At 40.4% G+C, this 15,881-nt stretch overlaps 1 protein-coding gene across 3 annotated transcripts in view; it reads left to right on the top strand.

Annotated features, from left to right (window-relative positions):
- The first annotated feature begins 4,686 nt into the window (after positions 1–4,686).
- The window catches only part of thoc1 (THO complex 1), an 86,606-nt gene continuing 75,411 nt past the window's right edge, over positions 4,687–15,881 (top strand). For all 3 annotated transcript variants that reach the window (XM_043688247.1, XM_043688246.1, XM_043688248.1), the window contains exons 1-4: positions 4,687–4,793; positions 10,151–10,224; positions 10,340–10,400; positions 14,045–14,111. In XM_043688247.1, coding sequence (XP_043544182.1) covers positions 4,746–4,793; positions 10,151–10,224; positions 10,340–10,400; positions 14,045–14,111 — 250 coding nt within the window. In that variant the 5' untranslated portion in view covers positions 4,687–4,745. The remainder of the gene's footprint in view (positions 4,794–10,150; positions 10,225–10,339; positions 10,401–14,044; positions 14,112–15,881) is intronic.

The following is a 15,881-nucleotide window of genomic DNA, read 5'->3' as shown; positions in this document are numbered from 1 at the left end:
GATGGGATTTATCCGAGGATTCTCTGGGAAGCGAGGGAGGAGATAGCAGAGCCTTAGGGTTTGATATTTGAGTCGTCATTGTCTACAGGTTTAGTAGCAGAGCATTGGAGGATTGCAAATGTGCCCTTGTTCAGGAAGGGCAGTAGAGATGACTCAGGTAATTATAGATCAGTGAGCCTTATTTTTGTTGTAGGAAAGGTTTTGGAAAGAATTATAAGAGATAGGATTTATAATCATCTAGCAAGCAATAATTTGATTTCAGATAGTCAACATGTTTTTGTCAAGGTCGTGTCTCACAAACCTTATTGAGTTTTTTGAGAAGGTGACCAAGCATGTAGATGAGGGTAGGGCAGTTGATGTGGTATACATGGACTTCAGTAAAGCCTCTGATAAGATTCTACATGGTAGGCTGTTGGATAAAATGCAGAGGCATGGAATTGAGGGTGATTTAGCAGTTTGGATTAGAAACTTGCTTTCTGAAAGAAGGCAGCGAGTGGTGTTGATGGAAAATATTCAGTCTGGAGTCTGATTACTAGTGGTGTGCCACAAGGATCTGTTTTGGGACCACAGCTGTTCATTATTTTTATAAATGACTTAGACGCAGGCATAGGTGGATGGGTTAGTAAGTTTGCAGATGACACTAAAGTCAGTGGAGTAGTGGACAGTTTGGAAGAATATTACTGGTTGCAGGAGGACTTGGATAATCTGCAGAATTGGGTTGAGAGGTGGCAAATGGAGCTCAATGCAGCTAAATGTGAGGTGATGCACTTTGGGAAGAATAGCAGGTAGGCAGAATACTGGGTCAATGGAAAGATTCTTGGTAGTGTGGATGTGCAAAGGGATCTTGGAGTCCATGTGCATAGATCCCTGTAAGTTGCCACCCGAGCCGGGAATATCATGTTGCAACTAGTGCTGCCACACTAGGAATATTGTGTACAGCTCTGGTCACCCCATTACAGGAAGGATGTAGAAGCATTGGAAAAGGTGCAGAGGAGATTTACCAGGATGTTGCCTGGTCTGGAGGGAAGGTCTTATGAGGAAAGGCTGAAAGACTTGGGTCTGTTCTCATTGGAAAGAAGAAGGTTAAGAGGGGATTTGCTAGACACATACAAGATGATCAGAGGATTAGGTAGGGTAGACAGTAGAAGTCTTTTTCCTAGAATGATGATGTCAGCTTGTAATTTGCAAAACTACAAATTGAGTGGTGATAGATTTAAGACAGATGTCAGAGACAGGTTGTTTACTCAGAGAGTGGTAAGGGCATGGAATGCCTTACCTGCCTTTAGGGGCATTTAAACAATCCTTGGATAAGCACATGGATGATAATGGGATAGTGTAGGGAGATGAGCTGAGAATAGTTCACAGGTCGGCGCAACATTGAGGGCTGAAGGGCCTGTTCTGCGCTGTATTTCTGTTTTATGTTCTAAAACTCCATTTCATGCACAAAGGTGGATAATTCCAAAACTGCAGGGTGTACATGTGGGGTTCTACACCACAATACTTTGCAATGCAAATTCTTGGAAACCAGATGGAAATGATGTGCATTTGAAAGGTTTTGTGGGTCTTGTTTTCTGAAAAGTTGAATTAACTCTGCACATTCCCCGATGAGCCTTCTCACTATATAGGACTGAAGTTAGGGGTAGGTTTTTCACTCAGCGAGTTGTAAGTTCATGGAATGCCCTGCCAGTTGCAGTGGTGGACTCTCCCTCTTTATGGGCATTTAAGCGGGCATTGGATAGGTATATGGAGGATAGTGGGTTAGTATAGGTTAGGTGGGCTTGGATCGGCGCAACATCGAGGGCCAAAGGGCCTGTACTGCGCTGTATTCTTCTATGTTCTTCTATGTTCTATCGCTGGGTAGCGTAAGGAGTACTGTACATTTAAGTCCCTTAAACGCTTCTTCGCCTCGTCGAATGCCTTCCTCTTTCGAACCAGAGCCGGGGAAAAGTCCTGAAATAGCATGATCTTGGATCCTTTGTAGATCATAGCTTGGGGGTCTTTTCCGAGATTTCTAGAGGCTTCTAGGAGTTTCTGCCTCTCCCTGTAGCTCTGCAGCCGGAACAGGACCGGGCGTGGGCGCTGGTTTGAGCCAGGCCTGCGTATTGCTACTCGGTAGGCCCATTCCACCCTTACCTGGCCTGGTCCAGCTTGCAGATTTAAAAGTTGTGGCAGCCACTGCTCCAGGAATGCTGTAAGCTGGCCTTCCTCTTCCCGTTCGGGAAGGCCCAGCAAATGAATATTTTTTCGGCGACCTTGATTATCGAGGTCGTCAATATGATTTTCCAAGGTCCGGACTCGCTGCTCGAGAGTCCGGACCTGATCCACGGCTGATTGAGCGGTTGTCTCGGAGGTCGCGGTCTTTAGCTCCGCCCCTCCGACTCGGCGTTGAATTTCTTCAATTTCACGGTCGTGCTTCTTCAGCGCGGCCGACAACGACTCCCAACGGTTCCTGGATTCGACGATAAAGGCATCGATCTTCGAGTCAAGCTTGGAAATCATTTCTGCAAGGCTTGTTACTGTTGGTAAGTCCCCCGGGGCGGCTGTGGACGCCTCTGCTGCAGCTGGAGAGTGTGGGGGAGGGGTTCCTGCTTGCTGAGAGCTGCGGGCTCCCTTCCCTTTAGTCATTTTAACTTAGGATTAAATTGTTTAAATGTAATATTACACAACTAATTAAATTACAAAACTATTATAAATGATTTGGTGAGCTTGGTAGGGGGTAGGTGACCCACTGTGCCCAAGTCTTGGGAGGAGCACTATAGACTCAGTCTTACTGGGTCACCGCCATCTTGGATCCCCCCGCTAGTTAATGGTTAAGTATAACATTGTATTATAAGTACTGAAACAAATCTATCATTAAAGGCTTCTGAATGCCTCAAACTAAGCCATATATTTACAGGCAGCAGTGGTAACCACTGAGCTATCATGCCACCCAGCTTGTAAGATTGTTCCAGGATCGAGAAGCTCCCACAGTCCAAAGATGTGCAGGTTAGGTGAATTGGCCATGCTGAATTGCCCAGTGTTAGGTACATTAGTCAGAGGGAAATAGGTCTAGGTGGGTTACTCTTCGGAGGGTCAGTATGGACTGGTTGGGCTGAATGGCCTGTTTCCACACCGTAGGGAATCTAATCATGACAGGTCACAAAACATCAACATTACTTTCTTTTAGCAGGTGCTTCTAAGATCGATTGAATATTTCCAGCATTTTATGTGCTTGACTTCCAAGAAGCTGACTGGAGGACACGTCCCTGTATGCTGAGATGGAGATGGTCAAGACCGTCAAGTTACTGGGAGTGATGATCACCAACAATCTGTTCTGGTCCACCCACATCGATGTGACAGTCAAGAAAGCACAACAATGTCTCTACTTCCTCAAGAGGTTAAAAAAAAATTCATAATGTCCACAAGGACTTATCAACTTTTATAGATGCACCATTGAAAGCATCCTATCTGGATGCAATACTACGAGCAGTTGCCAAACTGCTCTTCCCAAGACCTCAAAAACTAACAGTCCAATTCACCACGCAAACCGGCCTTCCATCCATCGATCCCATCTATACTTCCCGCTGCTTCGGGAAAGCAACCACTATCAACAAAGTCCCCTGTCACGCTGGTTATACTTTCGCTCTTTTTCATTAGTTGGAAGGTATAAAAGTTTGAATACATATGCCAATGGATTCAAGATCAGCTTCTTCCCTGCTGTTATCAGACTTTTAAATGACCTCTCAAATGTTACTTCTGATTTTTCTATGCACCTTCTCTGCAGCTGAAACATTGTATTCTGCACTCTGTTCTGCTACCCTAATGCACTTTGCATGGTACAATCTGCCTGTACAGTATACAACATAACACTTTTCACTGTATCTTGGTACGTGTGCCAACAATAAATCAAGCAATAATCAAGTCATGTTGTCTCTGTAATTTTTCAAAGTGTAACTTTGGGTTCTTCAGAATACTGTTAAATACTATATTGTGCCCTTTGGATGTTGGCCTCCATGCAAAAGTATAGACAAAAATAGTCTGCATTATGTTGCAGACTATTGGGCTTCCTCCCAGCCTGAAGAAAATGTAAATAAACAGTAAACCCTGGAAAAAAACATACAGGTTACACTGGAGATCTATTTTCTGGTATCTAAGACAAATTGGACCGGTATGCATCGAGTTTTACTGGTTTTTAATGTTGCAAACTACTATATTGGCCTCTGTGACTTGGAGGTGCTGGTGTTAGACAGGGGTGGACAATGTTAAAAATCACACAACATCAGGTTATAGTGCAACAGGTTTATTTGGAAGCACTAGCTTTTGGAGCATTGCTCCTTCATCAGGTCATTCTGCATACTGTTATGGAACAATTTACAACATGTAACAATGTAATTGGGGGCCACTAAGTCAATGCCTACTCTGTGTCACGCAGTTTAGTTGTCCCTTCCCACGCCCAACCAATTTCCTTTGAAAATTGTTGTCTCGACTTGCACTGCCTGCTGCAAGATCCTGGTCATTACCGAAAGAATTGTCCTCAAATTTCCCCTCATCTCTTTATCTCAAATCCTTGAATCTATGTGCTTGATTTAATAAATACAACGTTGCACACTATAATATTAGGTTCTGCATAATATCCCACATGAGGTTGGTCTTTCTCCCATCTTCCACCTGTCATATTTTGTCAACAATACATCCGAACTGAGGGGGCGCCATTATGTCTAGATTCTGCTTCCCGGCTTGCATCGCGCTCAGGACTTCCGGTCAACATGTCTCCTGGTTTGTTCCAGTTTAATGAGGCTCGACAGAAATTCAGTGTAAGGAATTGTCTGCACTTTTGTGTCCGATAATATTTGGTCATTTCTCATTGTTGCTGCATATATCGCAGATGGTGTAGGTAGTTCCCATTAAATGGGCAGGGAGGGAGCAAGTTCCCGTCAAAAGCGACATTCAACACTAATCTGGAAATGTGGTGCGGCACTAATTTTATAAAATTCCGCATTATTCGCACCCAATGTAGTCGACTTGCGTGCTGAATTAAACTGATATGTTCACTAATTTATCGCATATTCACTTGCTGCTTTTTAAAAGCGGTTGTTTATTGATATTAATTGTTAACTAATTACTGGTCAGATCACCAAGCAAACCTCCGTTTTTCAGATTGTACAGTGTACACCTAATGGGTTTTTTGCATTTGAAGTCTTGGCTGAAAGATCATCCTGACTGTATTGAGCTGTTTTAGTACAACATGAAAATGTCAGTTTTGATTGTGCGCTCAAGTCTTTGGAGCTCGATCGAAACCTGCAGCTTTGAAGGGTTATCAGTTAATCGAGGATTCTTAACCAGTAAAAGGATAAGTACAGGATTTGTGTTAAAAGACGAGGGATCTGTCAACATGCCTATAGTACACTAAAGGACTAGATACTTAAAAGGGAATTGGAAAAAATAATTATGAGCTGAATAGCAGGCAGCGAGTCAAATGCATTAAATATTTAGATTACCTTCAACTAAACTGGCTGGATGAAGTAACAAAAAGGCATTGAGATTTTAGTGTTTATAGGAATCCTTTCTTTCTCTGTGCTGGAAGTCCAACGTAAGAATCACTATCTGATATTTTTGTAGTTATAATTCAAAGCAGAAAGCAGATCTAAGGGTTTTGGAGTGTCATAATTGATTAATTGCAACATAGTTTGAAGGAAGGGTCACCTGACCCAAAGCATTAACTCTGATCTCTCTCCACAGATCCTGCTGAGTTCATCCAGCAATTTCTGTTTTTGTTTGTAATTACAACATAGTATTGTTCAATATTTGAATTGGGTGAGACTTTTGGAGGAAAAAAGTAAATAGGCTGGAAAATGCAAAATCAGAGGACACAAAATGGATCTACAATTAAACTGGGAAAAAATCTTTAAAAAACAAGATGTCCACTTCTGGGAGTGTCTTTTAAATATTTTAAAAAGCAAAAGAGAGACGAAAGAAAGAGAAGATTAAATGTGAGGGTAGGCTAGCCAGTAATATAAAGGCAGACAGTAAGAGTTTCTTTAGATACATAAAGGGCAAAAGAGAGGCAAGAGTGAAAATTGGACCACTGGAAAAAGGATGTACGAGAGATAGTAATGGGAACAAGGAAATAGCTGAGGAACTCAATAGTTACTTCATGTCTGTCTTCACAGTGGAAGTCTTGAGTAATGGCACAAATATTCAAGAGAGTTAGGGGCAGACCTGAGTATGGAGGCTATTAACTAACAAGGAGAAGGTACGAGAAAAATTGAATGGCCTGAAGATGGATAAATCACCTGGACCAGATTGACTACACTAAAGTTCTGGATGTAGGTTTGCTCATTTTGTCACCATACTGGGTAACATCATCAGTGAGCCTCCAGATGAAGCACTGGTGGTATGGCCCGTTTTTTAATTTGTTTTTAGGTTTCCTTGGGGCTGGTGAAGTCATTTCCAGCAGTAGTGTCATTTCCTGTTCTTTTTCTCAGGGGTGATAAATGGGATCCAAGTCAATATGTTTGTTGATAAAGTTCCGGTTGGAATGCCATGCTTTTAGGAATTCTTGAACGTGTCTGTGTTTGGCTTGTCCGAGGATGGATGTGTTGTCCCACACGAAGTGGTGTCTTTCCTCATCTTTATGTAAAGATACTAGTGAGAGTGGATCATGTCTTTTTGTGACTAGATGATGTTCATGTATCCTGGTGGCTCGTGCCTGTTTGTCCAACGTAGTGTTTGTTACAATTCTTGCAAGGTATTTTGTAAATTACATTAGTTTTGCAAAACACTACATTGGATAAACAGGCAGAAAACTAGCCACCAGGATACATGAACATCATCTAGCCACAAAAAGACATCACCCACTCACTAGTATCTTTACATATAGATGAAGAAGGACAACACATTCAGCTCAGGACAAGCCAAACAGACATGCGAGACAATTCCTAGAAGCATGGCATTCCAAGTGGAGCTCTATCAACAAACATATTGACTTGGATCTCATTTACCACCCTCTGAGAAAAAGAACAGGAAATGGCATTGCCACAGAAAATGAAGTCACCAAACCCAATGAAACCTAAACACATAAAGCAGGCCGTAACACCAGTGCTTCATCCGGAGGCTCACTGATGATGTTATCGAGTATGGTGATGAAATGTCTGAAACTGAACCTTCCAGCTCAGCGAGCAAGCCTACATCCAGAAACTCAACCTGAGCTACAAATCTTTTCAAAACTCGCTAACCCCAGAGTTCTAAAGAAAACAGCTGAAGAGATAGTGGAGGCGTTAATGGTGACTTTCAGGAATCGCTAGAGTCAGGGAGGGTACTAGATAACTGAAAATCGCTAACGTGACACCCCTGTTTAAGAAGGGAGTAAGGCAAAAGACAGAAAATTACAGGCTGATTAGCCCAGTCTCGGTTGAGGGCAAGGTTTTGGAGTCCATTATGAAGAATGAGATTTGTGAATGCTTGGAATGGTATGGTAAAATAAGGCAAAATCAGCACGATTTCATCAAGGGAAAGATATGTCTGACAAATCAGCTAGAAGTTTTTGAAGAAGCAACAAGCAGGTTAGACCAAGGAGAGCCACTGGCTGTTATCTACCTGGACTTCAAGACAGTGTGAGGTCATGCACTCTGGTAAGAGGAATAGAAGCATGGACTATTTTTTAAGTGGGGAGAAAATTCACAAGTTTGAAGTGCAAAGAGGCTTGGTAGTTTTAGTCCAGGATTCTCACAAGGCAAACTTGGAGGTTGAGTCAGTAGTCAGTAAGGCAAATGCAATGTTGGTGTTTATTTTGAAAGGGCTTGAATATAAAAGCAGGGATGTACTTCTGAGGCTGTATAAGGCTCTGGTTAGACCGCATTTGAAGTATTGTGCACGGTTTTGGGCCCCATATCTCAGGAAGAATGCACTGGCTTTGGAGCGTGTTCAGAGGAGGTTCACAACAATGATCCCAGGAATGAAAAGGTGAACATATGAGGAAAGTTTGAGAACTCTAGTTCTATACTTGATGGAGTTCAGAAGGATGAGGGAGGATCGAATTGAAACTTACAGAATACTGAATGGCCTGGACTGTGTGGGTGTTGGGAAGATGTTTCCATTGGTAGGACCTGAGGACACAGCCTTAGAGTAAAGGGAAGACCTTTTAGAGTGGAGATAAGGAGAAACTTCTTCAGCCAGAAAGTAATGAATCTATGGAATTCACTACCAGAGAAGGCTGTGGAGACCAGATCATTGAATATATTTAAGATGGAGATAGATAGCTTCTTGATTGTAAAGGGGACCAAGGGTTACAGGAAGAAAGCAAGAGAATGGGTTGAGAAACTTATCAGCCATGATTTAATGGCAGAGCAGACTCACTGGCCTAATTTCTGCTCCTGTGTCTTATGGTCTTATGATGTAGATACAAAGGAAAAATTGAATCTCAAGAAAAAGACAGGCAAGAATTGCTAAAATACCATCTGAGAAGCTGGCAATAGGGTATAGGATGAACCAAAGAGAATAAATATAAGGGAAAAATAAATCAGTAAGGCAAGGATAAATTTTGCACTGAAATTAGTAAGGAATATAAATTAAATAATTTGTTCTATTGACACACATCAAAGGAGAACTTAAGTAGTGATTGGGCCACTAAACAATGATTAAGGTAAGTTCTGGCAATGACAGAAATGGCAAAGTATTAATTAAATATTTCAGTTCTTTTGTTTTCATATGAGGAAAAATGCAACAAAATTCAAGCAGACACTAGAGAACTTGCTGACTGTGAAGTTAAGTTGTAAACAAACCACTAGATAAATATGCAGTGTATGTACTTAGGTCAGGAAAAAAGAAACATCATTAGAAAATAAATTGAAGATTCAAGTTTATTGACAGAAATGAAGAAATCACCAAAAGCAACATTGCAGGCCAGAAAATTGTTTATAAGGCATGGCTGTTTCTAGGGTTACACAATTCAAAAGCAGCATTTTTAGGCAACAATGTTGTATCAGTTATAATTTGCAACATTAAAAACCAGGACAAAGTGATAACTGCAGATGCTGGTGATCAGACTTGAAAAGTGAGGTGCTGGAAAAGTACAGCTAGTCAGGCAGCATTCCTGATGAAGAGCTTATGCTCAAAACATCGACCCTCCTGCTCCTAGGATGCTGCTTAACCAGCTATGCTTTTTCAGCACCATACTTTTCAACATTAAAACCCAGTAAAACTTGATGCAAACTGGTCCAATTGTCTTATATGCTCCAGTTTCCTCCCACAATCCAAAGATGTGCAGGTTAGGTGAAATTGGCCATGGTAAATTGCCCATAGTGTTCCGGGATGTGTAGATTAGGTGCTTTCGTCAGGGGTAAATATAGGAAGTAGGGAAATGGGTCTGAGTGGACTTTTTGGGCCGAAGGGCCTGTTCCCACACTGGGAATTCATTCTATGGTAACATCAGGTCAGACTGGAATTAACGGAGACAGCTCAAAAACTAAGTTGTAAGTAAGTGGGCAGAGCAATGACAAATTAAACTTAATACAGAGAAGCATAAACTATTACATACAGGAAAGAGAAACAGAGACAAGTATTTCATGAAGAGTATTATTATGGTTGCAAATGCATGTTCACGTTCAATGGAATACAGAAGTAGTAAGAAAAATTAATAGATTTTAAGTTAACATAATCAGAATAATATGACACAAGTCAGGATCAATGGTACAATTCTTTGTGCAGACCTTGAATCATATGCCTAAACTCTAGTGACTGAGACATGGGAAAAATATTCAAGTCAGTGATGCAAAAGCCACAAGATTGGTCCCCAGCATCAAGATAAGTGTCTAGGTTGTAGTGCACTACATAGAATATATAGCAAAAAAACAAGCTATTCTGTTGACTTCATCTACGTCATTTATACTTTACATAATTTGGAGGTGCCGGTGTTGGACTGGGGTCTACACCCCAGTCCAACACCGGCATCTTCAAATCAATTTTGCATGTATTTCATTGGCTTGTGTGCCACACTCTACACAGCATATTGGTTTAAGCTTCAGATCATTGGAAATTGTCAACAGGACCAAATTTGTTTTAGGAGGCTTATTCACACAGACAACAAATTAACTTTGAGTATATATAGCAACTCTTATACAATAATTTCATGCTTGATTATGAGAACATTGTCGCAATTTATTTTTGTTACTAGATTTATACAAAGGAAGCTTTGAGCATCAAGAATGTCAAGCCACTAATTCTTATCTTCAGCCAATTAAGTGGAGGGTGAGTGAATTAATATTTTTATTGCCCACTCAGAACTTGTTGTTGAACAAATCTGGCTTTTGTGATTATCAAAGAACGGAATGTTTGTTTATGGATTTCCTTTGTCTCTATACAGTGAAACAGAAAAGAAAACAACATTGGATCAAGCATTTAGAGGTGTTCTGGAAGAAAAAATTGTAAGTCTCAGTAGAATCGATTTGTATGTGATAACGTGAGGTACTTTTTAGGTGCTACATGTAGTGATAATGATTGATTGAAATATGTACATTTGTGAATATTATGCAGTATATCTATCTGACACAGACATGGTTATTAGTGTTGGAAATGTGTTGCTGGAAAAGCGCAGCAGGTCAGGCAGCATCCAGGGAACAGGAGATTCTCCTGTTCCCTGGATGCTGCCTGACCTGCTGCGCTTTTCCAGCAACACATTTCCAGCTCTGATCTCCAGCATCTGCAGACCTCACTTTCTCTTCATAGTTATTAGTGTTCATGATGTACAAGTGGAAGGGACCATATTTTTTCCCCTTTGGGCTATAAACTGGATTGGAAGTTAGACTGCTACAAAGCTGAGATACCATAAGAAATTTTAACTTTGGATGGGCATAGAGAGAATCAAGTGATGCATATTTTTAGCTGTGCAAGGCAATATTGTTTTTAAAAGCAGTGAGATAGTTACTTTGAGACAAAGCGGTAACAGGTGCCCTTCATTTAAGGGAACACTGCCTGATTAAAAACCTCTGGTCGCGCTGTAATTTGTTACAGACCTCGGAGTGCAGAGCAGCTGGAGACCTCCAGAACTGGCAAACAGAAAGCATCTTTTTCTCCCATCACTCACTGTGAGTGAGAAGACAGAAAAACCAAAACTTGGAAGGAATTCCAATGCAAGGAAAGACACAAGGCTACCAGATCAGCTATCAAAACGTAGAACGATCATAGTTTTACAGACAGCCTACCGACATTGCTGAAATTAATAAGAACTATGGGAGACAATTCAAATTACTTTTTGATCTGGACCTTTGATCTTCAAAATTTCCATTTCCTTGTCTATTTTCCACACAACTTCAGCTGCTTCATCAATGACCTTCTCTCCTTGAGGAGGTCAGAAATGGGCATGTTAACTGATGTTTGCGCATTCTTCAGAACCATTTGCAACTCTTCAGGTGCTGAAGCACTTCACGTACAAATCCATTAAGACTTGTAACTTCCATAAGTCTGCTCACCACATACAAGGCCCAAGTTGGGAATGTAATGGATACTCTGTCTTTTGGTTGGATGAATGCAGATGCAACAACAGTGATAAAGCTTGATGCCATTCAAGATAAAACAATCTTCTTGATTGACGCACACTCATAAATTCCCTGCACTGGTACTCAATAACAGCGAGCTGTGGATTTTTTTCCCAAAAATCATAGATGCATAGAATCCCTGTAGTGTGGAAACAGGCCTTTTGGCCCAACAAGTCCACACTGACCCTCCGAAGAGTATTCCACCCAAACCCATTTCCCTACCATATTACTCTATATTTACTGATTAATGTACCGAACCTACACGTGTGAGCACTGTGGGCAATTTAGTATGGCCAATCCACCTAACCTGCACATCTTTGGATTGTGGGAGGAAACCGGACCACCCAGAGGAAACCTACACTGACACAGGGAGAATGCGCAAACTCCACACAGACAGTAGCCTGATAATGGAAGCAAACCCAGGTCCCTGGCATGGTGAGCCACCGTGCCACCCACCAACTTTGAATAAATCTGGCACCAAGTATTGCTGGTGATGTACAGTAAAAGTACTATCATCAAGCAGGGTACCTAGCCAACAACATTGAAGTATTCCCAGACAATGCCTTAAGAAGTAAAGTGCATTGAGATCTTCATTACAAGTGAACATTTTCCAAGTGACAATATAAATTATTGTGACATACGCATTGATTTAAAGTGGTAGAGTAAATAGTACATCTTTTTAAAAAGATAAATTATTTAAATTTTACTATAGTAGGAAAACAGGTATTTATTAATCATAAGCTTTAGTTTTTTTTAGGATCAGTATAGCTTACACGGTAGTTATGAACCTAGTGCCCCATTAGAAAGCCAATTACACTTCATTCAACTTTTCCTGTTGAATCATTTTGTTGTGCGTCATAGTACATCTGGATGTTTTAAAAAACTGCAGGGGAGTTTCTCATTAGTTCAATGAATTCTACTTGATTCTCATCTGGAAGTATATCAGCATCTTTCCTTATAGGGCAACATAGAATCACAAACATCAGTTTTAGGATTTCCAAAATTAACTGCACGTGCAATCTTCAGAACTGACTGTCCATGATTCTTTGTTGCCCCACAAGGAAAGCTGCTTAACAAGTTGATTTAAAGCTACTTCTGATTTGGATATGCTGGTGTTGGACTGGGGTATACAAATTTAAAAATCACACAACACCAGGTTATAGTCCAACTGGTTTAATTGGAAACACTAGCTTTCAGAGCTCAAAAACTTCATGAATTCATGGAAGACTCTGTTAACTCACTTTTTAGATTAGAATCAGTCTAAACATTCTGGCACAGACAGGGAACACAGGGGCCTAACACCTTCAACATATTCTCTGGCTAACGCCAATTGTTACAGTTAACCTGAGAATGTAACTTTTTAAAAAAAAAAAATTTGTGATTTACATATGAAAGAAGTGAAACTATTATAGTATTCAAATAGATGAAAGACTCAACAAACAATCAAAGTATTTTTCAATGTATAATTTCAGTTACATCACACTGTAAACTTTTGCTATAAATTCTGTGTCTTGCAATTGTGTCCTCCACTCCTTCACAACCACCTGATGAAGGAGCGGCGCTCTGAAAGCTAGTGCTTCCAATTAAACCAGTTGTACTATAACCATGTGTTGTGTGATTTTTAAAGCTACTTGGTTCAGTTAGGGAGAATTCAAAAGTGCACAGGAAAGCACAAAATCACAACAATTTCTGAAGAATGCACTTATGTAGTTAACCATGGAAATGCAGAAATTGCTGTCAGTGATTCCTGTGTGCTTTTGAATTCTCTCTAACTGGAATCAAGTAGCTGTGGATATTTTTAATCAGTTTTTTCAGGCGTCTTATGACACAATACTGGAGCGGGTGGGACTTCAACCTGCACCTATCACTGTAACATATGGGACCTTCAATCAAGTATCTATATACTATCTACCTAACTGCTTGAAAAGTGAAACATGTTTAAATCAAACTTTAATAGATAAACTAAGATTAAAGAAACACTTCATTTTTAGAAATATATTTGCGTTCTTTTATATTGACCTTTTGAAATCCAACAAGAGTTTTGGATATGGATATTATTACCACTTTATCGTTCCTCATTGTTCTCCAGAATGTAGAGGTGTGTGACCTCCTTGAATCACAACAGTATTGTAAAGCGACTCCCACAACATTATATGAGGAATTTCAAGATTTTGACCTGGTGATGAAGCCAATTCCAGTTGACCATTTTTGTTACACAATTGCCTACTTGTCACCTGCTTGTTCTTGACATTGAATTCTTGAATTTAAAGAATTCCAATTAAAGTCTTCTGGAGGATAATTTCATTTAGAAATCAAAGTTTAAAAAAATGTTTTCCATTAAATCAGTTTCAGAATTCCAGGTCTGGTAATTTGGATAGTTTACCTTGTTATTTGTTCATGGTATTATAGTCTTTTCGATGTTAAATTTAATGGAGAGTAATTGAACTGGGTTCAAAATATTAGGACTTCATATAAACCATGAAAATTGTTGAGCATATATGTTTTACTAGCTTTATTCTTATGTTTTTTTCTAGTTAGAACAAGGAGAATGTGAAGATTTCTTGGCTATAATCTCCCTCAGCATTAATGGAGTCACAGAAGGTAATAGTGTCATGGAAATTTTGTCTCGAATAAGTATTTATCCAAAATGAGACCCGTTATTCAGTTTTGAATACTTTCTGATGTCAAGATATTTGCATATAATCAAGTACATTTTGCTCCTTCGTGTAGATGATGTACCATTATGTGACATTGCCAATTTATTCCATACAACAGTAAAATGTAACAAATAGAAGCAGGAGTAAACCACGTCACCCTTTGAATTTGCTCCACCATTCAACTCTGTTTGGAGTTTCTTCCATTCTGCCATTGTTTTTTCATTAACCAATATTCCAGATTCCATTCTATTCTAAAATGGACCAATCTCTGTCCTGAATATACTCATTCAATATGTGTGTATATTCATTGGAGTAGAACATTTCATAAATAATTTTATTGAATACAGAACTGACTTGAAGGTAGACGACAAGTGGATGGGGTGGTGGAGGTTTGCTTTTCAGACTGGAGGCCTGTGATCAGCAGTGTGCCACAATGATCACTGCTGGGTCTGATGCTTTTCGTCATTTGAAAATTAACATCTGGTTAGTAATTTTGCAGATAACACCAAAATTGGAAGTGTAGTGGACAGCAAAGAAGGTTACCTCAGAATACAACCGGATCTTGATCAGATGGGTTAATGCATCGAGGAGTGGCAGACAGTTTAATTTAGGTAAATGTAAGGTGTTACATTTTGGGAATGGGAGTCAGGACATGACTTATATACTTAAAGTCTGGGGAGTGTTGCTAACAAAGAGACCTTGGAGTGCGTGTTCATAGTTTCTTGAAAGTAGACCCATAGGTAGATTGGACAGTGAAGAAGGTGTTTGGTATGCTTGCCTTTATTGGTCAGTGCATTGTGTATAGGAGGTCATGCTGCAACTGTACAGGACATCGGTTAGGCCACTTTTGGAATATTGTGTGCAGTTCTGTTCTCCCTGCTATAGGAATGATGCTGTGAAACTTGAAAAGGTTCAGAAAAGATTTACAATGATGTTGCCAGGGTTGGAGGATTTGATTTATAGGGAGAAGCTGAATAGGCTGGGGCTATTTCCCTGGATTGTCGGAGGCTGAGGGGTGACCTTGTAGAAGCTTATAAGATCATGAGGGGAATAGGGTAAATAGCCAAGGTCTTTTCCCCAGGGTGGGGGAGTCCAAAACTGATGGGTTTATGGTGAGCAAGAAAAGATTTAAAAAGGACCTAGGGGCAACTTTTTCACTCAGAGGACGGTGCATGAATGGAATGAGTTGCGAGAGGAAGTGGTGGAGGCTGGTACATCTCCAACATTTAAAAGGCATCGGGTGTAGGTTTGCTCGCTGAGCTGTAGGTTTGATATCCAGACGTTTCATTACCTGGCTAGGTAATCTTCAGTGGCGACTTCCAAGTGAAGCAAAGCTGTTGCCTCCTGCTTTCTATTTATATCTTTCTCCTGGATGGGGTTCCTGAGGTTTGTGGTGATGTCATTTCCTGTTTGTTTTCTGAGGGGTTGATAGATGGCATCTAGATCTATGTGCTTGTTTATGGCGTTGTGGAGTGTCAGGCCTCTAGGAATTCTCTGGCATGTCTTTGCTTACCCTGTCCCAGGATAGATGTGATACAACGAAGCTGTACCAGAACACTATTCCAACTAGCCACCACACACTGCAGCACAGGCGAACTTCGGAAAACAGAGGAGGACCACCTATATACAATGTATTCAAGAAGAACGGATACTCAAAAAATACAGTGCGCAGATTCCTCAAGAACAAACCACGACAAGCAGACCAAACACAGCC

This window comes from Chiloscyllium plagiosum, chromosome 4, assembly GCF_004010195.1.
Source record: "Chiloscyllium plagiosum isolate BGI_BamShark_2017 chromosome 4, ASM401019v2, whole genome shotgun sequence".
Lineage (NCBI taxonomy): Eukaryota > Metazoa > Chordata > Chondrichthyes > Orectolobiformes > Hemiscylliidae > Chiloscyllium > Chiloscyllium plagiosum.
The sequence above is the reverse complement of the archived record's forward strand: the minus strand, read 5'-3'. Positions and strand labels throughout refer to the sequence as shown.